Genomic DNA, 23811 nt, shown 5'->3' on the forward strand with positions numbered 1-23811 from the left:
CATCAAAATTTGTGTTTCGCACTGAAAAAGGATATGCTTAATAACTCCCCGGTACATGCTCCAAAAAATCCCAAACTTGACATGTATGTTTATCGTCAAGGCCTGAAGGTATCTCTATGACAACATTCAGTTATATATGCAGCGCCACCTAGCCCTTGAGGCATGAAAAAAAAATACCCCACTTACGTTATTTTTACAAAAATTGTAAACACATTTTGCAATGAAAAAGGATATGCTTGATAACTCCCCGGTACATGCTCCAAAAAATCCCAAACTTGACATGTATGTTTATCGTCAAGGCCTGAAGGTATCTCTATGACAACATTCAGTTATATATGCAGCGCCACCTAGCCCTTGAGGCATAAAAAAAATAAAAAATACCCCGCTTATGGTATTTTTACAAAAATTGTAAACACATTCTCAGTGTGATAACTAAGTCATTTATGAATATTCTTTTACTTTCCACTACTCAAGATGTTCACTGGTATCAGACCGATCCAAACATATGTACTTTTTTATTTTGTTTTATTTATTTTTGATAGCCTCTATGGACAATAAAACCAACATCGTGCAATGAGTACGAGCGATGATGGGTCTATATACTTTTGCAAAAAATACCAATCAGGTCAACTCATTCCCTAAAAATAAACAAGGACGCTCATTTTTGCAGATCTTAACAATCACCAAAACCCATTGAGCTTGACACACACATTACACAAGTTTTAAGTGCATGGCATTGTTTATCACTGCCATGATCTGGAAGAAAATGTAAGCTATCACCTGCTGCTGAGAGAAAATTGGTCAGGAGGTGAAGAGTCAACCGAGAACCCCCAAAAAGCAGATCTGCCCATAATTAGAAGCAGCTATCAGTGTCCACAGTCAAGCATGTTTTTGCATCACCGTGGATTGGAAGGCTGCCATGCAAGAAGGAAGCCCTTGCTCCAAAATCAGCACCTTAAGGCTCGACTGAAGATTGCTGCTGATGATGTGGACAAAGATAAGTCCTTCTGGAGGAAAGTGTGGCTGGGCAAAATAAAAATCGAGTTTTTTTGCCACAATGTCCAGCAATAAGTTTGGAGGAGCCTTAACTCCAAGAAAACCATGCCTTCTTTGAAAAATCATCACCTCAAAATTTGGGTTTTGGGCACTGCTGGGTGTTCCAATGGCTGTTCTGTTGGGTGTGCACACCCAAACATACATCAAAAGTGGAAATGGAATGGCTAAATCAAGTTAAAATTAGAGTTTTAGAATGGCCTTCCCAAAGTCCTGACTTATTAAACCTCACTGAGAACATGTGGACACTGCTAAAGAAACTCCCTGTCAGCAAGCCAACAAATCTAACTGAACTGCACCAATTCTGTTCATAACTCTTTGATCGCCAAAAACGTTGAACTCTTTTTACTGCCACACGTTATCCAAAAAACAACCCCATCAGTGCCACCCGATTTTGAGCATTTTAACTAATGTGTACTTTTACTACATAACATTGGTGGGTGCCACATGAAAGATTGCATTCCATTCTTTCATTATAAAAAAAAAAAAAAAAGTATGTTTCTAACTTATTTCCGTTCTTTGAAAATATGTAATTTGAGAAAACAAGCTTTTTGTGAGAAGATACATTTTCTTTACAACAGTGACTTTTGACAGTAATATTTATTTTTGTTTGGTGACGCTCTGTGAATTAAGATTAAATGTAACAATGTAGCAAAGGCTTTGGTTATTCATGTCATCCTTGAAAACGTCCTATTTCGTCAGATTCCGCCGTCATGTTTCATTTTAAAGCCCCAGTGTGTAGCTCACGACCGCCATCTATCGGTCAAACAAGATAATGCAATGATTTTAAGCACACGAACTACGGCGTCCCAGAGAGACCACACTTCAACAGCCTACCACCAATTTCACCGGAAGAGAACGCAAACAACTTCTGGTATTCCCTCGAGTGATGACGTAAGTGAATTGCATTTGTTAGACATACTGTACAGATCCCTAATAATTTTGATTTAGTCATTTAATTTCAGAATTAATATTTTTGTCGGCATTGTTTGGAAATACTGTACGTCAGCTAATGATAATGGCTATCTATGTTCATATTTGTTAGTGCAACTAAACCATGCAACAGAGAACACACAGTTATGTTATGTTTTATAGACATGTGGATCATCTCAAAGGGGGCGAGGGAGACGACGAGTAAGAGAACGGGGAAGAGAACGCGGTGTCTCGTAACGTACAATTATGTCATCATGGAAAAATAATTCCATTCGAGCATGCATGTGAATGGCTCAAAACATACCTTTGCTTGGAATATGTGGTATTTAGATTACATCGTTTGCTGATATGTTTAGTATATCGTACAAAAATAATGGTGTTAACTGAACTACACAGATGCAACTCAAACTCGTAAACCCCCCCGTGTCTTGTTGCTACTAACCACTCAGAAAAGTGCTGCTTACAAAAACATTTGAAACCCTTTACTCAGATATCGATTTGTCACCATGTTGAACAATTTTACCTAATAAATATCACTAAGCAACTTAATTAGTTTTGATTGAAGATGCAACAGCTTCCTTGTACTTCGATGTGCAGGAATTTACATGGCTTTCACAAATAGTCTTGCTCATGTAATGATGTACTTCATTGGCTCAGTGACTTTCAGTTCATTGTTTGGTACCTCATCTGACATACAATTGTTACCTTCTTGCAGAGACTCGTACAGGAAATGACCATGGAGGAACATGAAGATATCCAAGTCCAGCTGATAGACTGACACCAAGAAATACTTTTTGACACATTGCTGACACATCAGCACCACCATGATTTCCTGTACCTGGATCCCACATCAGCACCACCATGATTTCCTGTACCTGGATCCCAGACTGCAGCACCTTGGTGGACTTGTAGCAAATAAGTGACACTTTCCCAGATCCTTGAGGACAATACAAAGGTTTTTTACCTGGCATATAATTAGTCCATGTCTGACACTTGTTGTAGTAGTTTGTATAACTTGTATATTGTTGTTGTGTGTTAATTTGTACATTTTGAATAACTAAAAAAATACTATTTCCTTGGGCGTCAACATGCAGTGTTCATTCGACACCTAACCTAACACTATTTTACATGACCAGAAATGTAAAACATCAAAAGCCTGGAGAATTATTATAAATGCTTGCAATGACAAGGAATTCTTCATTGGCCAATGAATGTAAGGTACAGTACATGAAAATGAATGAATAAAGTAAAATAAAAGTCTACATGAAATGAACATATTAACTAAAAAAAAAAAAAAAATGCTGTTAGAATATAATGAGCTACATGAATTGCAGTTGTTCCAGAATTTTACCAATACGCTGTGCATTTCAAAATATGGAAAATAGACATACAGGTTTGGGCCAAAAGTAGTGTTACAGAGCAGGTATGTGTTGTACACAGCTAAAATATCTGATTAACTCAATACCATGATGGTTTTTTTTTTTTTTTGTGTGTGTGTGCTGACATTGCCCCCCATTAACATTGCAACATTCCTCAAACTCTCCCAAACACAGTATGATCTGTAACACTACTTTTCGCCTACTCTATGATGTTATTGGGGCAAAATTAAGGAAGGCTTGTCCATTGATTGTGTGAACAGACTGCAGTAAAAATGAAGTCACTTCAATGTTTGCTGGTTTTATTAAGTTTGACATGCTCCTTGACTGCACAAGTACATGTTATGGAGTGAGGGCATGTTCCCACCAACGATGATATCATATTCTTCAAAGGCTTGCTGAGGAAAGTGAGGGAGGAGTCACTCCATGGCTTCAGACACCTGGTCAGCAGGTCCTGTGTAAAACAAGTGGTGCTTGTACATGTGACCATTCCGTATTGCTTCACACAAAAAGTTAATGTAGTGTGCAATGCCGTCTATATGTAAATGACATACCAAGACGTCGGCTGACTTCAGTTTGTTGCAGCTCAGATATGGTAGGTGGAGATACTGGTGGTACAACACCGAAGCCTTCTGGGGTCCTCCATTCAAGTGTCCTCATTCGGGGCATTCCAATTTGGCTGCTGACTCTCCCCTTGATATTTTTTTTCCTTGCAGGTCGGTGATGTATTTAAACGGTGCATGAATGCTTGTATTCATCAGAATATGGTTCTGGAACCCCTCAAGTTTGGCTGTTGATCTAGTGTGACACAAACAAAAACAAAATTATAAAATAAAATAGAATAATTGATGATACTACTATATGTCACCAACTTTCCAACAAAGCCCCCAAAATAGAGGTAAGATCTTTAGTTTTTGGGCCCAAAACATTGTATTAGCTAGATAAAAGTAACTTGACTGCATACTGCATAGAATATGCAAAGGCTGCTTGCTTGTCGAATTTCCGTGGAAAACGTAGCAGCCTGTAAATTCTTGTGCACCCAATTACACAATGGACCAGTACACACTTGAGTGAGAGAGTTCAGACTCTAGCAGTGCTTACGGTACAGCCAGCATTTAAGTCCAGAAAGTTATTCCCTGCCGAAAATTAATTTCGAGAACACTATTTTCACCAACCACAACGAAAATAATTTTCAACTCCTCCACTAATACAGTATGCTTTAGATTCTCCATTGAAGTTATGGGAAAATATACCTCCGAAATCACAGTTACATTACATTACACAATAACTTGCGCATTTACTCTAAATATAACGTGCCAGCGGGAATCTTTTTTTTTTTTTCAAAGCAAGTAGCTACATAACGAAATCGTTCGAGTGGTGCGGAGTTGCTAATCAACAGCTACAGTGATCGTAAAACAAAGGTACGAACATCGTATTAATTAGTACGGTGTATACTTTTTCTCTCGCTCTCAAAACGTAAACACAAATGTACTCTTACTTACTGGTCAAGTAGAAAGCAGTCGAAGGCACCGGCACGTCCCAAACCTAGTCTGTTCCTCATTTCTCTCCATCTGGCAAATGCGGCTACAATATAAACTCTTGTTTTGTCGCGTTGAAATAAAATAAATTCCCAAAGTAAGTGTGATGCTTGATAATGCTCTCTTCGGGGACCGGAAACTCTTCTTCTTCGTGGACATGCGGTCGCCATACAAACCGGAAGTGCGTTCCAAAAACGCGTTAAGAAATGGAGCGCTGAAATTTGTCTTTGACGGCACCCGTAGCAGAAAGATGCCGGCGAAACATGGCGGACACTAGAAGCCGCGGCCCGGACATGTAAGATAATTTGCGATTTCTAGACTAACCGTTATATTTAAAAAAAAAAAGTACGTTTATGCGATACAACATATCTTTTTACATACTACTAACACAAACAAATTTTTTTTTTTTCGAATGATTTATTGTTTCACCACTAGATGCCACTGTATAATACTGAGTGTACCTTTAATTTCATACACCTTGAGCCTTTTGAAAAGATGCAATGCTGCCATCTGCTGGCTGTAGTTGGGTGTTTTTGATTCCAGAATCCATTGACCAGGCAGCACTGCACTTAGCACTTCACATTGATAAAAACAAAAACAAACAAAAAACGTAGTAGACGTCATTTAATGTTTATGGTGACATACATCGTGATTTTAGTTATCGTTATTAAACGTTTTTGGCGGTCAAAGAGTTAATGACGTATTCTAAAATCCTAATGAATGCCGTCAAAAATGTTAATTTACGTTTGTTTTTTCTCTCAATGGGTAGTGCAACGTCTTGTGCAGAGCTGCCTTATCACTACACAAAAAATATTAGTGTCAAAGTCACTGTTGTACAAAACAAATGTATCTATTCACAAAAAGCCTGTTTTTGTCTTAACATTTTTGTATTTTCGCTTATGTCACTCAAATGACCTAATTTCAAATGGTGCTTACTAAAGAACGGAATAAGGGAGAAACATACTTTTTTTGTTTTTTTCAAGAAAAGAATGGAATCCAATCTTTCATATGGTATCCACCATATTTATGTCGTCATAGCGCACAATATTCTGTTTGCTTTGAAAGATGAGTGAAAATGCTCCAAATTGAAAATGGCCAAGAGACATGCAACCAATTATCATTGCTGTATATATATTTTGGACCCAGCAGATTTGCTCACTTTTTCTGTTGATAAAATCATAAAAGAACACAACTCCATGAATCTTTTCTGTGACAAAGTATCCGTTCCAATTACTCTCTCAGAGAAAAGTCCGAGTTATAGAAATAACTGGAAGCTCAGGAGACATTATGTTCTTTACAAGCGTATGCAAACTTTTGATCAAAACTGCATGGACAATACTTCACATCCTGTAGGTCAAAAAAAGTTTCCTACATTTGGTCAAAACTAAGCATTAAATGAAGACATTTTTATTATGAACAATTTTATTGAAAATACTTGAATGAACCAGACAATTGCTGTAAAGACTGTTATAAAGCAAATACGCATTTCATTTCAAATGTGTTAATTTACTGTCAACTAGTGCGTTTGATATGGGAAGAAAAAAAAATGTGTAAATTTGCAGCACATGAATTGTTGCAAGTGAAGAAAAAAAGGTGTACACATGCAGAAAATTGTTGCATAATCCAATAAAAATGTTCACATTGCACACTGACAATGGGTTATTTTTTATTTTTTTCACCCACATTCTTCACGTTTTGTTAAACTGCAATTAAATCATTACTTTGTTAGCCGCCTAATTTTAGGAAAACATATGACCTACATAAACAGCAACAAATATCTCACACCAATCTGTTTAATTAATATTCCAAGACTCGTGTACGAGTTAGAAGGTGGCTTTCAGACCTTTGGTAACTGAATATTTTGGGTGAAAAAAAATAAATAAATAAAAAAAAATATTTTGACCGTTAATAAAAAGACATTTGATCCAGAGATGCGCTCATTGAAATTATTCCAGTTTGACATCTTCTGTCAGCTTCCTCTTGACTCGTGAGTATGGGCTTAATGTGTCATCCATGATGAAGTCATACAGGACTTTCACCCACGATGTATATTGAGGAAGGTCGTCATAATACTCTGCTGCTATTTTCTTCACCTGCAAAACAGATAATGTAATAAATGAGAATTAACTGGCCATTATGCACAACCCAAAATTTGACCATTGTTTCCATGTGTTAAATTTTCAGTGAACACAATGCTTCTGAACAATTATTTGACTCCCTTGCGGTTTAATTTTGGTGAATTACGTACAATTATAACTGAACTAGCATTTTAGTGACACACGGCTTCTACAGTGTATTATAAGGAGTCTGTGCACAGCTGAATGTGTTACGTTTCTGACCCTGCTTTATGATAATAAATTAATGAATGACAAACACGGCCAAATGTGCATATTCTGTGTTCCAACATGGGGCCCACAAAACAATTATTTGTACACAGTATTATTTGTATATGGTATTAGACCAACAAGATTATGCCACCATGCGCTACTGTTTTTAGATAATGAGATATCATGTTATTTATGTTTACTGGTTTCCCTCCAGCAGGCACCGCAGATGTCATCCTCTTCCTAAATGGGACAAGAGGAGGATCTACTAAAAGCTCAGACACCAGGCCAAGTGGACACTACAAAGCTATGTAAATGTACCCCAGCGGTGGAAACAGGCATCATGATTCACAGGTGGACGCAGTTGAAAATATTGTATATTATATTGTTGAAATATTAGGGCTATTTCTTTGCTTTCTTAATGTTCATGTGTTGCTTTTTTTTAAAAAACAAACAAACTTTTTTTTGTAAATAAATGCGGTTCACAAACAAAGACTGCTTTTTATTTCAATTGTCACTGACTGGAATGTGCAATGTTTACATAGCGAAATATTACAACTCCTAATACCACTTATTGCTATTAGATTCACTCTTTTTGGGTGAGCACAAACACACAAACACTATTGTTACATTAATAAATACATACTTAAGTAAACATACACTATTCACAAATTTTTTGGGATATACAGTATTTGGATTTCGGGTGAAATTTCAGGACGAACTTGAAATGCTTTCACACCTTTACAGGTGACCTTGATGTGACCTCCTTTAAGATTTTGAATGCACATGTGCAACTGTTAAATGTTTCAGTACTTTTTGCACAAGTTGTTGTTCTCTAAAGAGGAGCTTAACAGCAAAATTCACAAACGACAATGCTCAAGCTCATTGAGGTGGCAATCACCAGGGAATCAAATCAATATTAATATCCAAAAATCGACTGTATTTAAATTAGAAATGAAGAAGAAGGGGAAAAGGCAGTTGTAGCCCACATACTATTTTTGTGGAAAAAGGCACTTAAAATACAAAATTAATAAATGGGACAAAAAAAAAAAAAAAAAAAAAAAAACAATTAAAAAAAAAAAGACACTTTAAAGTCTCTATTTGTCATTTTGTCTTGCAAAGCAGACTGGAGTAGATCATGACAATTTTTTGCATATCTGTAAATTGAAGCAGAAATGATATGTCAATCAAATAATTTAGAATCGAAAATCGATTCTAAATCGAATCGTAGACCCAAAAATCGTAATCGAATCGAATCTTGAGACAGTCAAAGATTCCCAGCCCTAATATATAAGTATACTAACCAGAGGTAGCCTACATCCTGGGATGCTGGGGAAGTCATGATGCTCATTGTGGTACCCTACGTTGAAGGTGAGTAGATTCAGGGAGCCGTAATAGGAGTAGGTTTCATGGCCCTTGAGAAACATGTAGTGTTCGGCTATAAAGTGACCAGAGATTGGGTGTAGACCCATACCCAGCATGGAGCCAGCCAGCATGTACACCACAGGCTTGATTCCCCACATCCAGAAAAGCAGAGCGTCAAAGGCGAGTTGAACAAAAACATTGGTCAGCTCCAACTGAGTTACAGGTTTAGGGTTGATACAAAGAGGTCTAATGGCGTAAAAAAGAGGCTGCAGAATAATCCAGATGAACTTGCGGAAACGTGTACAGAAAAACCAGCCTTCAAAATCAGTCGGGATGTCTACATCAACACCGTCTCCTCCAAGGTAGCGGTGATGGTCTAAGTGATATCGTTTGAATGAGGCAGAGTAGGGCAAGCCAATAGGGAGGTTGGCAAACATGGCAAAATATCGGTTCCACATGGCTTTGTTGTTTCCAAAAGCGGTATTGTGGGAGATCTCATGGATAGCAAGAGTCATTGAATGGTTGATACAGCTTCCGAAGGCATAAGTCCAAAACAAAACCCATTTCCAGTCCATATCTTTGATGAAAAAAAAAGCTAAAATCTGTATAGCCACCATCATGCACACAATCCATTTCAGCCTGAAGTCAGGTCCCATCAGTGACTTGATTTGTGGATATTTCGCTGTGGGAGAAAAAAAGAAAAGAATAGTTATATTCAGAAAATGTATAGTTATTTAATAAAAAAACAAACAAGTTCACACCTTTTTCTGCTCTATTTGCTCTCTAAATAAATGTAAAGTTCAGGCTACAAGGCACAACGTTTTTTCCCCAGCTATAACTCTTGGGGCCTAAACAATGAAGCAGCTAGGTCCGTAATTAGGGCCCGAGCAGCGACCGCTGCGAGGTCCCTATTGTTTTTGTAAAAATTATTATTATTAGGGCCCGAGCAGCGACCGCTGTGAGGTCCCTATTGTTTTTGTAAAAATTATTATTATTATTATTATTATTATTTATTCTCCGCAAACGATCGCATTTTTGAGGACCTAAACATTTACGAAAACTCACCGAAATTTGCACACTCTTCGGGCCCGGCGAAAAATTTGATATTCTGACGTTGTCATAACAATGTTAGTCTATAGCGCCCCCTAGCGTAGAAAAATAAAAAACCAAGCCCGGCACATTTGAGCTAGAGCTACGAAAATTGGCAGGCACTTGTACCACCCCGGGACGCACAAAAAAAGTCTATTGGGACCATGTAGCTAAAATGTACAGGAAATGAGCTATGAATTTTTTTATGTCCAATTTTGGCACATTCACTGTGGTCATTCTTTTTCCCCCCTTTGCAAACATTTTTCATCCAATTGACTTGATATTTATCATCTCAAGACCTGAGAGAAAAACTAGCGCCACATAGTGGTAACAATAAATGCCATACTTTACGTTTTTAGCTACTGTGCCGAGTTCGTTGAAGGGATCCAGTTGAAAATTGGTCAGAAAAGCCTTAAGATGTTGATGATGCCCCACACCGAATATTGTAACTTTTCGCCAAAGGGAGTGGCCGCAGATGAGGGTTTCGGCCTTCACAATGTCACAACACGAAGTTTGTGAGTTTTCGTGAATTGCTGTGGGCGTGGCTAAGCGCTGTTCGCCAAGAAAACGTCAGTTTTGAGGGTCTAAACATGCACAGAAACTCATGAAACTTGGCACACACATCTGGCCTGGTACAATGAGCAATATTTTATTGTTGATTGTGCTATTTTTACAGAAATGACTCAATAGCGCCCTCTAGAAAATTTTAGCGAAGCAGCCCCGGTTGTACCTTTAAGCAAGATCGACGAAAATTTTTAGGTGTATGAGTGAGCCCAAGACCTACAAAAAAGTCTCTTGGCCCCATGTGCTAAAATAAACAGGAAGTGAGCTACGAATTTTTGAATGTCCCATTTTTTACGAATTTAGCACATTTACAGGGGGCATACTTTTGCCCACTTCTCCTACACGTTTCATCCGACTGACTTCAGACTTGACCTGGACCATGTCAAGACCTGAGCCAACGACAGGGGGAAAAAATCTTGACTTTTCGGAATACTATATGATGAGGGCGGGGCATCAAATTTTGTGTTTCACAATGAAAAAGGATAGGCTTAATAACTCCCCGGTACATGCTAAAAAAAATCCCAAATTTGACATGTATGTTTAGAGTCAAGGCCTGAAGGTATCTATATGACAAAATTCAGTTATATATGCAGCGCCACCTAGCCCTTGAGGCGTGAAAAAAAAATACCCCACTTACGGTATTTTGTACAAAAAATGTAAACTCATTCTCAGTGTTATAACTAAGTCATTTATGAATATTCTTTTAGTTTCCACCACTCAAAATCTTCACTGGCATCAGACCTATCCAAACATACGTATTTTTTATTTATTTTTATTTATTTTTGATAGCCTTTATGGACGTTAAAAGCAGTATCGTGAATGAGGGATATGCTTAATAACTCCTCGGTACATGCTTCAAAAAATCCCAAACTTGACATGTATATTTATAGTCAAGGCCTGAAGGTATCTCTATGACAAAATTCAGTTATAAATACAGCGCCACCAAGTCCTTGAGGCATAAAAAAACCCCCCAAAAAAACCACTTAAGGTATTTTGTACAAAATTAGTGAACTCATTGTAAGTGTTATAACTAAGTCATTTATGAATATTCTATAACTTTCCACTACTCAAGATGTTCACTGGTATCAGACCGATCCAAACATATGTACTTTTTTATTTTGTTTTATTTATTTTTGATAGCCTCTATGGACAATAAAAGCAACATCGTGCAAAGACTACGAGCGATGATGTGTATATGTACTTTTGCAAAAAATACCAATCAGGGCAACTCATTGCCTTACAATAAAAAAATTAAAAAAAAGACGCTGATTTTTGCAGATCTTAACAATCACCAAAACCCATTGAGCTTGAAACACACATTACACCTGGCAAAAAAAAAATCTACATGTATATGTTTTATCATGCCATGTTCAAATTAATTTTGCTCCTAATGTGCCAGTTCCCCAATGTGCAAGTACCCCAACGTGCAAGTACCCCAACGGGCCCGGGCTGCGAGGGCCCTTTATAGCTGCTCGCAGCTCTAGTTATTATTATTCTTCTTTATTCTCCGCAAACAATCGCGATTTTGGGTACCTAAATATTCACGAAAACTCACCGAACTTTGCACACTCCTCAGGTCCGGCGAAAAATTTGATATTATGAAGTCGTTATAACAACGCGATTCTATAGCGCCCCCGAGCATAGAAAAATAAAAACCAAGCCCGGCACGTTTGAGCTAGAGCAACGAAAATTGGCAGGCACGTGTAGCACCCCGAGACGCACAAAAAAAAGTCTATTGGGACCATGTAGCTAAAATGTACAGGAAGTGAGCTATGAATTTTTTAATGTCCAATTTTGGCACATTCACTGTGGTCATGCTTTTTCCCCCTTTGCAAACATTTTTCATCCAATTGACTTCAAACTTGGCATTTATCATCTCAAGACCTGAGAGAACAACTGGGCAAAACATCTTGCCTTTTTGAAATACTATATGACGGGGGCGGGGCATCAAATATTGCCTTTAAAATTTCATTTGTCCAGAAAGAGCAAATGCTTAATAACTCCCATGTTCAAGCTCCAAAAAATCTCAAACTTCTCAGGCAACGTAATAGTCACGGCCTGAAAACATCTATATGATAAAATTCAGTTATACATATAGCGCCACCTAGTGGTTACAATAAATGTCATACTTTACGTTTTTAGCTACTGTGCTGAGCTCGTTGAAGGGATCCAGTTGAAAATTGGTCAGAAAAGCCTTAAGATGTTGATCATGCCCCACACCGAATATTGTAACTTTTCACCAAAGGGCGTGGCCGCTACGGTGCCGCAAATTCTAAAGATTTTTCGTGACAATAAAAGCTGCATTAACTTGACCGAGATGATCCTATCTTCTCAAAATTTCACACATTTGATGAGAGTCCAGCCCTAAAGACATCTATTAACTTATATTTCATCTTACTGATAGCGCCACCTAGTGGCAATTTTTTTTCTTACGAATTTTCTTCTACGTTTTTCTCCAAACACGTTAACTGGACCTACCTCATATTTGCTCAGATGAGGGTTTCGGCCTTCACGGTGTCACAACACGAAGTTTGTTAGTTTTCGCGAATTGCTGTGGGCGTGGCTAAGCGCTGTTCGCCAAGAAAACAACGCCAGTTTTGAGGGTCTAAACATGCACAGAAACTCATGAAACTTGGCACACACATGTGGCCTGGTACAATGAGCAATATTTTATTTTTGATTGTGCTATTTTAAAAAAAAAGAATCAATAGCGCCCCCTAGAAATTTTTAACTAAGCAGCCCCGGTTGTACGTTTAAGCAAGAATGACGAATATTTTTAGGTGTATGAGGGAGCCCAAGACCTACATAAAAGTCTCTTGGACCCATATGCTAAAATGAACAGGAAGTGAGCTACGAATTTTTGAATGTCCCATTTTTGATGATTTTTGCACATTTACAGGGGGCATACTTTTGCCCACTTCTTCTCCACGTTTCATCCGACTGAGTTAAGACTTGACCTGGACAATGTCAAGACCTGAGCCAACGACAGGGGGGAAAATCTTGAGTTTTCGAAATACTATATGATGAGGGCGTGGCATCAAAATTTGTGTTTCGCAATGAAAAAGGATATGCTTGATAACTCCCCGGTACATGCTCCAAAAAATCCCAAACTTGACATGTATGTTTATCGTCAAGGCCTGAAGTTATCTCTATGACAACATTCAGTTATATATGCAGCGCCACCTAGCCCTTGAGGCATAAAAAAAAAATACCCCACATACGGTATTTTGTACAAAAAATGTAAACTCATTCTAAGTGTGATAACTCAGTCATTTATGAATATTCTTTTAGTTTCCACCACTCAAAATGTTCACTGGCATCAGACTTATCCAAACATATATATATATTTTTATTTATTTTTGATAGCCTCTGTGGACATTAAAAGCAATATCGTGAATGAAGGATATGCTTAATAACTCCACGGTACATGCTCCAAAAAAAAATCCCACACTTGACATGTATGCTTATAATCAAGGCCTGAAGGTATCTCTATGACAACATTCAGTTATAAATACAGCGCCATCTAGCCCTTGAGCCATATTATATAAAAAAAAAAAAAAAAAACACACATACGGTATTTTGTACAAAAAATGTAAACTCATTCTAAGTGTGATAACTAAGTCATTTATGAATATTCTTTTAGTTTCCACCACTCAAATTGTTCACTGGCTTCACACCGATCCAAATGTATGTACGTTTCCATTTTGTTTTATTCATTTTTGATTGCCCCTTTGGACAATAAAAGTAACATTGTGCAATGAGTACAACGAGCGATGATGTCTATATACACTTTTACAAAAAATACCAATCAGGGCAACTCATTGCCTAAAAATAAAAAAGGACGCTGATTTTTGCAGGTCTTAACAATCACCAAAACCCGTTGAGCTTGACACAGACTGGCAAAAAAAAAATTCTACATCTAAACGTTTATTATGCCATTTTCAAAGAAATTTTGCTTCCAATATGCCAGTACCCCAACGTGCCAGTACCCTAACGTGCAAGTACCCCAACGTGCAAGGACCCCAACGCGGCCCGGGCTGCGAGGGCCTTTTATAGCTGCTCGCAGCTCTAGTTATTATTCTTCTTCTTCTTTATTCTCCGCAAACCATCGCATTTTTGAGGGCCTAAACATTTACGAAAACTCACCAAACTTTGCAGTCTCTTCGGGCCCGGCGAAAAATTTGATATTATGTAGTTGTCATAACAACGCGACTCTATAGCGCCACCTAGCGTAGAAAAATAAAAACCAATCCCGGCCCGTTTGAGCTAGAGCTACGAAAATTGGCAGGCACGTGTAGCACTCCGAGACGCACAAAAAAGTCAGTGGAAGCCATTTCCTAAACTGTACAGGAAGTGAGCTAAGAATTTTTTTATGTCCAATTTTGGCCTATTTTGGCACATTCACTGTGGTCATACTTTTTCCCCCTATGCAAACATTTTTCATCCCATTGACTTTAAACTTGGCATTTATCATCTCAAGACCTAAGAGAACAACTAGGGAAAAAATCTTGCCTTTTCGAAATACTATATGACGGGGGCGGGGCATCAAATATTGCCTTTAAAATTTCATTTGTCCAGAAAGAGCAAATGCTGAATAACTCCCATGTACAAGCTCCAAAAAATCTCAAACTTCTCAGGCAACGTAATAGTCACGGCCTGAAAACACCTATATGAAAAAATTCAGTTATACATATAGCGCCACCTAGTGGTTACAATAAATGTCATACTTTACGTTTTTAGCTACTGTGCTGAGCTCGTTGAAGGGATCCAGTTGAAAATTGGTCAGAAAAGCCTTAAGATGTTGATGATGCCCCACACCGAATATTGTAACTTTTCGCCAAAGGGAGTGGCCACTACGGTGACGCAAATTCTGAAGATTTTTCGTGACAATAAAAGCTGCATGAACTTGACCCAGATGATCCTATCTTCTCAAAATTTCACACATTTGATGAGAGTCCAGCCCTAAAGACATCTACGAACTTATATTTCATCTTACTGATAGCGCCACCTAGTGGCAATTTTTTTTTAAACGAATTTTCTTGTACATTTTTCTCCAAACACGTTAACTGGACCAACCTCATATTTGCTCAGATGGGGGTTTCGGCCTTCATGATGTCACAACACGAAGTTTGTGAGTTTTCGCGAATCGCTGTGGGCGTGGCTAAGCACTGTTCGCCAAGAAAACAACGCTAGTTTTGATGGTCTAAACATGTGCAGAAACTCATGAAACTTGGCACACACATCTGGCCTGGCAAAATGAGCAATATTTTATCATGTATTGTCCTATTTTTACAAAAATGACTCAATAGCGCCCCCTAGAAATTTTTAACGAAGCAGCCCCGATTGTACGTTTAAGCAAGATCTACGAAAATTTTTAGGTGTATGAGGGAGCCAAAGACCTACAAAAAAGTCTCTTGGACCCATGTGCTAAAATGAACAGGAAGTGAGCTACGAATTTTTGAATGTCCCATTTTTGACGATTTTTGCACATTTTCAGGGGGCATACTTTTGCCCACTTCTCCTACACGTTTCATCCGACTGAGTTAAGACTTGACCTGGACCATGTCAAGACCTGAGCCAACAACAGACGGAAAAATCTTGACTTTTGGAAATACTATATGATGAGGGCGGGGCATCAAAATTTGTGTTTCGCACTGAAAAAGGATATGCTTAATAACTTCCCGATACATTCTCCAAAAAATCCCAAACTTGACATGTATGTTTATCGTCAAGGCCTGAAGGTATCTCTATGACAACATTCAGTTATATATGCAGCGCCACCTAGCCCTTGAGGCATGAAAAAAAAATACCCCACTTACGGTATTTTGTACAAAAAATGTAAACTCATTCTAAGTGTGATAACTCAGTCATTTAGGAATATTCTTTTACTTTCCACCACTCAAAATATTCACTGGCATCAGACCTAACCAAACATACATATTTTTGTTATTTAGTTTTATGTATTTTTGATAGCCTCTATGGACATTAAAAGCAATATCGTGAATGAAGGCTATGCTTAATAACTCCCCGGTACATGCTCCAAAAAATCCCATACTTGAAATGTATATTTATTAGGGGTGTTAAAAAAAAATCGATTCGGCGATATATCGCGATACTACATCGCGCGATTCTCGAATCGATTCAATAATCGGCAGAATCGATTTTTTATTTTTTTTATTTTTTTTTTTATTTTATTTTTTTTTAGGATTCACACCTTGAGCATGGAAGAATGTTATATGAACGGCACATTAAGCCTTAATATTTTTATTTTAATGCTGTTCAAATGTGAAACAGATTGCAAACTGTTTGTGTACAGTGGCTCACGGTTATAAGCCTCAAGTTTTAGATAAATATATTCATACAAATCTTACAGTGTACATGTACAAATTTACTGATAGTATTTTCTAAATTTGAATGGAAAAAAATCGCAACAATCGACTTATAAATTCGTATCGGGATTAATCGGTATCGAATCGTGACCATTCGTATCGGGATTAATCGGTATCGAATCGAATCGTGACCTGTGAATCGTGATACGAATCAAATCGTCAGGTACTAGGCAATTCACACCCCTAATATTTATAGTCAAGGCCTGAAGGTATCTCTATGACAAAATTCAGTTATAAATACAGCGCCACCTAGTCCTTGAGGCTTAAAAAAAAAATGCCTCACTTACGGTATTTTTGCAAAAATTGTAGACTCATTGTAAGTGTGATAACTAAGTCATTTATGAATATTCTTTTACTTTCCACCACTCAATATGTTCACTGGCATCAGACCGATCCAAACATACGTATTTTTTATTTAGTTTTATTTATTTTTTTGATAGCCTCTATGGACAATAAAAGCAACATTGAGTACGAGCGATGATGTGTGTATATATACTTTTACGAAAAATACCAATCAGGGCAACTCATTGCCTAAAAATAAAAAAAAGACGCTGATTTTTGCAGATCTTAACAATCACCAAAACCCATTGAGCTTGACACACTCATCACACCTGGCAAAAAAAATAAATAATCCACATGTTGATCATGCCATTTTCAAAGAAATTCTGCTTCCAATGTGCCAGTACCCCAATGTGCAAGTTCCCCAACGTACAAGTACCCCAACGTGGCCCGGGCTGCGAGGGCCCTTTATAGCTGCTCGCAGCTCTAGTTCTTCTTCTTCTTCTTTATTCTCCGCAAACGATCGCGATTTTGGGTACCTAAACATTCACGAAAACTCACCGAACTTTGCACACTCCTCAGGCCCGGCGAAAAATTTGATATTCTGACATTGTCATAACAACGTTAGTCTATAGCGCCCCCTAGCGTAGAAAAATAAAAACCAAGCCCGGCACATTTGAGCGAGAGCAACGAAAATTGGCAGGCACGTGTAGCACCCCGAGACGCACAAAAAAAGTCTATTGGGACCATGTAGCTAAAATGTACAGGAAATGAGCTATGAATTTTTTTATGTCCAATTTTGGCCTATTTTGGCACATTCACTGTGGTCATGCTTTTTCCCCCTCTGCAAACATTTTTCATCCAATTGACTTCAAACTTGGCATTTATCATCTCAAGACCTGAAAGAACAACTGGGCAAAAAGTCTTGCCTTTTCGAAACACTATATGATGGGGGCGGAGCATCAAATATTGTCTTTAAAATTTCATTTGTCCAGAAAGAGTAAATGCTTAACTCCCATGTTCAAGCTCCAAAAAATCTCAAACTTCTCAGGCAACGTAATAGTCACGGCCTGAAAACATCTATATGATAAAATTCAGTTATACATATAGCGCCACCTAGTGGTAAGGATAAATGTCATACTTTACGTTTTTAGCTACTGTGCTGAGCTTGTTGAAGGGATCCATTTGAAAATTGGTCAGAAAAGCCTTAAGATGTTGATCATGCCCCACACCGAATATTGTAACTTTTCGCCAAAGGGCGTGGCCGCTACGGTGACGCAAAGTCTGAAGATTTTTCGTGAAAATAAAAGCTGCATTAACTTGACCGAGATGATCCTATCTTCTCAAAATTTCACACATTTGATGAGAGTCCAGCCCTAAAGACATCTACGAACTTATATTTCATCTTACTGATAGCGCCACCTAGTGGCAATTTTTTTTTAAACGAATTTTCTTGTACATTTTTCTCCAAACACGTTAACTGGACCTACCTCATATTTGCTCAGATGAGGGTTTCGGCCTTCATGATGTCACAACACGAAGTTTGTGAGTTTTCGCGAATTGCTGTGGGTGTGGCTAAGCGCTGTTCGCCAAGAAAACAACGCCAGTTTTGAGGGTCTAAACATGCACAGAAACTCATGAAACTTGGCACACACATCTGGCCTGGTAAAATGAGCAATATTTTATTGTTGATTGTGCTATTTTTACAAAAATGACTCAATAGCGCCCCCGAGAAGTTTTTAACGAAGCAGCCCCGGTTGTACGTTTAAGCAAGAACGACGAATATTTTTAGGTGTATGAGGGAGCCCAAGACCTACAAAAAAGTCTCTTGGACCCATATGCTAAAATGAACAGGAAGTTAGCTACGAATTTTTGAATGTCCCATTTTTGACAATTTTTGCACATTCACAGGGGGCAGACTTTTGCCCACTTCTCCTACACGTTTCATCTGACTGAGTTAAGACTTGACCTGGACCATGTCAAGACCTGAGCCAACGACAGGGGGAAAAATCTTGACCTTTCGAAATACTATATGATGAAGGCGGGGCATCAAAATTTGTTTTCGCACTGAAAAAGGATATGCTTAATAACTCCCCGGTACATGCTCCAAAAAATCCCAAACTTGACATGTATGTTTATCGTCAAGGCCTGAAGCTATCTCTATGACAAAATTCAGTTATAAATACAGCGCCACCTAGTCCTTGAGGCTTAAAAAAAAAATGCCTCACTTACGGTATTTTGTACAAAAAATGTAAACTCATTCTAAGTGTGATAACGAAGTCATTTCTGAATATTCTTTTAGTTTCCACCACTCAAAATGTTCACTGGCATCAGACTTATCCAAACATATATATATTTTTATTTATTTTTGATAGCCTCTATGGACATTAAAAGCAATATCGTGAATGAAGGATATGCTTAATAACTCCACGGTACATGCTCCAAAAAAAATCCCACACTTGACATGTATGCTTATAATCAAGGCCTGAAGGTATCTATATGACAACATTCAGTTATAAATACAGCGCCACCTAGCCCTTGAGGCTTATATAAAAAATAAAAAAAATACCCCACATACGGTATTTTGTACAAAAAATGTACACTCATTCTAAGTGTGATAACTAAGTCATTTATGAATATTCTTTTAGTTTCCACCACTCAAATTGTTCACTGGCTTGACACCGATCCAAACGTATGTACGTTTCCATTTTGTTTTATTCATTTTTGATTGCCCCTTTGGACAATAAAAGTAACATTGTGCAATGAGTCCAACGAGCGATGATGTGTATATACACTTTTACAAAAAAATACCAATCAGGGCAACTCATTGCCTAAAAATAAAAAAGGACGCTGATTTTTGCAGGTCTTAACAATCACCAAAACCCGTTGAGCTTGACACACACACTGGCAAAAAAATATTCTCCATGTAAACGTTTATTATGCCATTTTCAAAGAAATTTTGCTTCCAATATGCCAGTACCCCAATGTGCCAGTACCCCAACATGCAAGTACCACAACGTGCAAGGACCCCAACGTGGCCCGGGCTGCGAGGGCCCTTTATAGCTGCTCGCAGCTCTAGTTATTCTTCTTCTTCTTCTTCTTTATTCTCCGCAAACGATCGCGATTTTGGGTACCTAAACATTCACGAAAACTCACCGAACTTTGCACACTCTTCAGGCCCGGCGAAAAATTTGATATTATTAAGTCGTCATAACAATGCGACTCGATAGCGCCCCCTAGCGTAGAAAAATAAAAACCAAGCCCGGCACGTTTGAGCTAGAGCAACAAAAATTGGCAGGCACGTGTAGCACCCCGAGACGCACAAAAAAGTCTATTGGGACCATGTAGCTAAAATGTACAGGAAGTGAGCTATGAATTTTTTTATGTCCAATTTTGGCCTATTTTGGCACATTCACTGTGATCATGCTTTTTCCCCCTTTGCAAACATTTTTCATCCAATTGACTTCAAACTTGGCATTTATCATCTCAAGACCTGAGAGACAAACTGGGCAAAACATCTTGCCTTTTTGAAATACTATATGACGGGGGTGGGGCATCAAATATTGCCTTTAAAATTTCATTTGTCCAGAAAGAGCAAATGCTTAATAACTCCCATGTTCAAGCTCCAAAAAATCTCAAACTTCTCAGGCAACGTAATAGTCACGGCCTGAAAACATCCATATGATAAAATTCAGTTATACATATAGCGCCACCTAGTGGTTACAATAAATGTCATACTTTACGTTTTTAGCTACTGTGCTGAGCTTGTTGAAGGGATCCATTTGAAAATTGGTCAGAAAAGCCTTAAGATGTTGATCATGCCCCACACCGAATATTGTAACTTTTCGCCAAAGGGCGTGGCCGCTACGGTGACGCAAAGTCTGAAGATTTTTCGTGAAAATAAAAGCTGCATTAACTTGACCGAGATGATCCTATCTTCTCAAAATTTCACACATTTGATGAGAGTCCAGCCCTAAAGACATCTACTGACTTATATTTCATCTAACTGATAGCGCCACCTAGTGGCAATTTTTTTTATTACGAATTTTCTTCTACGTTTTTCTCCAAACACGTTAACTGGACCTACCTCATATTTGCTCAGATGAGGGTTTCGGCCTTCATGATGTCACAACACGAAGTTTGTGAGTTTTCGCGAATTGCTGTGGGTGTGGCTAAGCGCTGTTCGCCAAGAAAACAACGCCAGTTTTGAGGGTCTAAACATGCACAGAAACTCATGAAACTTGGCACACACATCTGGCCTGGTAAAATGAGCAATATTTTATTGTTGATTGTGCTATTTTTACAAAAATGACTCAATAGCGCCCCCTAGAAGTTTTTAACAAAGCAGCCCCGGTTGTACGTTTAAGCAAGAACGACGAATATTTTTAGGTGTATGAGGGAGCCCAAGACCTACAAAAAAGTCTCTTGGACCCATATGCTAAAATGAACAGGAAGTGAGCTACGAATTTTTGAATGTCCCATTTTTGACAATTTTTGCACATTCACAGGGGGCAGACTTTTGCCCACTTCTCCTACACGTTTCATCTGACTGAGTTAAGACTTGACCTGGACCATGTCAAGACCTGAGCCAACGACAGGGGGAAAAATCTTGACCTTTCGAAATACTATATGATGAAGGCGGGGCATCAAAATTTGTGTTTCGCACTGAAAAAGGATATGCTTAATAACTCCCCGGTACATGCTCCAAAAAATCCCAAACTTGACATGTATGTTTATCGTCAAGGCCTGAAGCTATCTCTATGACAACATTCAGTTATATATGCAGCGCCACCTAGCCCTTGAGGCATAAAAAAAAAATACCCCACATACGGTATTTTGTACAAAAAATGTAAACTCATTCTAAGTGTGATAACTAAGTCATTTATGAATATTCTTTTAGTTTCCACCACTCAAAATGTTCACTGGCATCAGACTTATCCAAACATATATATATTTTTATTTATTTTTGATAGCCTCTGTGGACATTAAAAGCAATATCGTGAATGAAGGATATGCTTAATAACTCCACGGTACATGCTCCAAAAAAAATCCCACACTTGACATGTATGCTTATAATCAAGGCCTGAAGGTATCTCGATGACAACATTCAGTTATAAATACAGCGCCACCTAGCCCTTGAGGCTTATATAAAAAAAAAAACCCACATACGGTATTTTGTACAAAAAAATGTAAACTCATTCTAAGTGTGATGACTAAGTCATTTCTGAATATTCTTTTAGTTTCCACCACTCAAATTGTTCACTGGCTTCACACCGATCCAAACGTATGTACGTTTCCATTTTGTTTTATTCATTTTTGATTGCCCCTTTGGACAATAAAAGTAACATTGTGCAATGAGTCCAACGAGCGATGATGTATATATACACTTTTACAAAAAATACAAATCAGGGCAACTCATTGCCTAAAAATAAAAAAGGACGCTGATTTTTGCAGGTCTTAACAATCACCAAAACCCGTTGAGCTTGACACACACCGGCAAAAAAAATATTCTACATGTAAACGTTTATTATGCCATTTTCAAAGATATTTTGCTTCCAATATGCCAGTACCCCAACGTGCCAGTACCCTAACGTGCAAGTACCCCAACGTGCAAGGACTCCAACGTGGCCCGGGCTGCGAGGGCCCTTTATAGCTGCTCGCAGCTCTAGTTTCAGGTATATCCGAAAATACCCCAGATAATCCAGAGAGCGAGATAAAAAAAATTATGACATTATCGCTAAAGATCCCTCAGGAGACGGTAAATAATATCTCTTTTCACCGTGTACACCGGCTCGGAGCTCGTAAGGGCAATAAGCCCAGTCCTATTATTGCTAAGTTCGAACATTTTAAACATAAAGAATTGGTAAAAAGTAAAGGACGGGAGCTCAAAGGGACATATTTCGGGATGAATGATCAATTCCCAAGAGAGATAAACGAGCGGCGAAAAGTACTGTTTCCTATAATGAAACAAAATAGACAGGAGGGTAAACGGACTTCGATGGTCGTTGATAAATTATATATCGACGGCCAGCTATTCCGAAACCCAACCTCGACCCCTTAGCTGTTCTAACTGATAATTGGTATTGTGTGATTATTTGACGTATGTATATGTATGTGTATGTATATGTGTATATATGTATATGTATGTATATATATGTGTATGTATATGTATGGATAATGGGTTATGAAACTGAGAATATGAATTTATATCATGTATAGGCTATATAATAATAATAATAATAATAATAATAATCCATCCATCCATCCATTTTCTTGACCGCTTATTCCCCACAAGGGTCGCGGGGGCTGCTGGCGCCTATCTCAGCTGGCTCTGGGCAGAAGGCGGGGGACACCCTGTACTGGTTGCCAACCAATCGCAGGGCACACAGAGACGAACAACCATCCACACTCACACGCACACCTAGGGTCAATTCGGAGCGCCCAATTAACCTGCCATGCATGTCTTTGGAATGTGGGAGGAGACCGGAGTACCCGGAGAAGACCCACGCGGGCACGGGGAGAACATGCAAACTCCACCCAGGAAGGTCCGAGCCTGGACTCGAACCGGAGACCTCAGAACTGGGAAGCGGACATGCTAATAATAATAATAATAAAAATAATAATAATAATATAAAAATATATTCTTAAAAAAATAAAAATAAATAATAATAATAAAAATAATAATCTCGTTTAGGTCACTATTTACTGGTGTATTGTTATGTTGAATCCCCCACAGATTTCCTTCACACTCACTTCCCCCCTCGTTTCTTCACTATTATACTTATCTACTTGTTATCTCTCTCTTTATATAAATGATATAAATTGCCTAATTACTCTTTTGCTATCCTACAATATGTTAATATTAATAAGCAGCTCATATAGATGTATCCATAAGACTGAG

At 38.2% G+C, this 23811-nt stretch overlaps 1 protein-coding gene and 1 long non-coding RNA gene across 2 annotated transcripts in view; one reads left to right on the top strand and one right to left on the bottom strand.

Moving 5' to 3' along the window:
* On the top strand, positions 1 to 6780 carry LOC144001102 (uncharacterized). Its single transcript, XR_013278371.1, has 2 exons — positions 1 to 1947; positions 2702 to 6780. It is a non-coding gene; the product is annotated as an uncharacterized LOC144001102 (long non-coding RNA).
* Positions 6273 to 23811, bottom strand: part of degs1 (delta(4)-desaturase, sphingolipid 1) — a 22728-nt gene continuing 5189 nt past the window's right edge. The window contains exons 2-3 of the mRNA XM_077495106.1: positions 8529 to 9271; positions 6273 to 6993 (exon numbers count right to left, since the gene is read on the bottom strand). Coding sequence (XP_077351232.1) covers positions 6847 to 6993; positions 8529 to 9271 — 890 coding nt within the window. The 3' untranslated portion in view covers positions 6273 to 6846. The remainder of the gene's footprint in view (positions 6994 to 8528; positions 9272 to 23811) is intronic.

This window comes from Festucalex cinctus, chromosome 14, assembly GCF_051991245.1.
Source record: "Festucalex cinctus isolate MCC-2025b chromosome 14, RoL_Fcin_1.0, whole genome shotgun sequence".
NCBI lineage: Eukaryota > Metazoa > Chordata > Actinopteri > Syngnathiformes > Syngnathidae > Festucalex > Festucalex cinctus.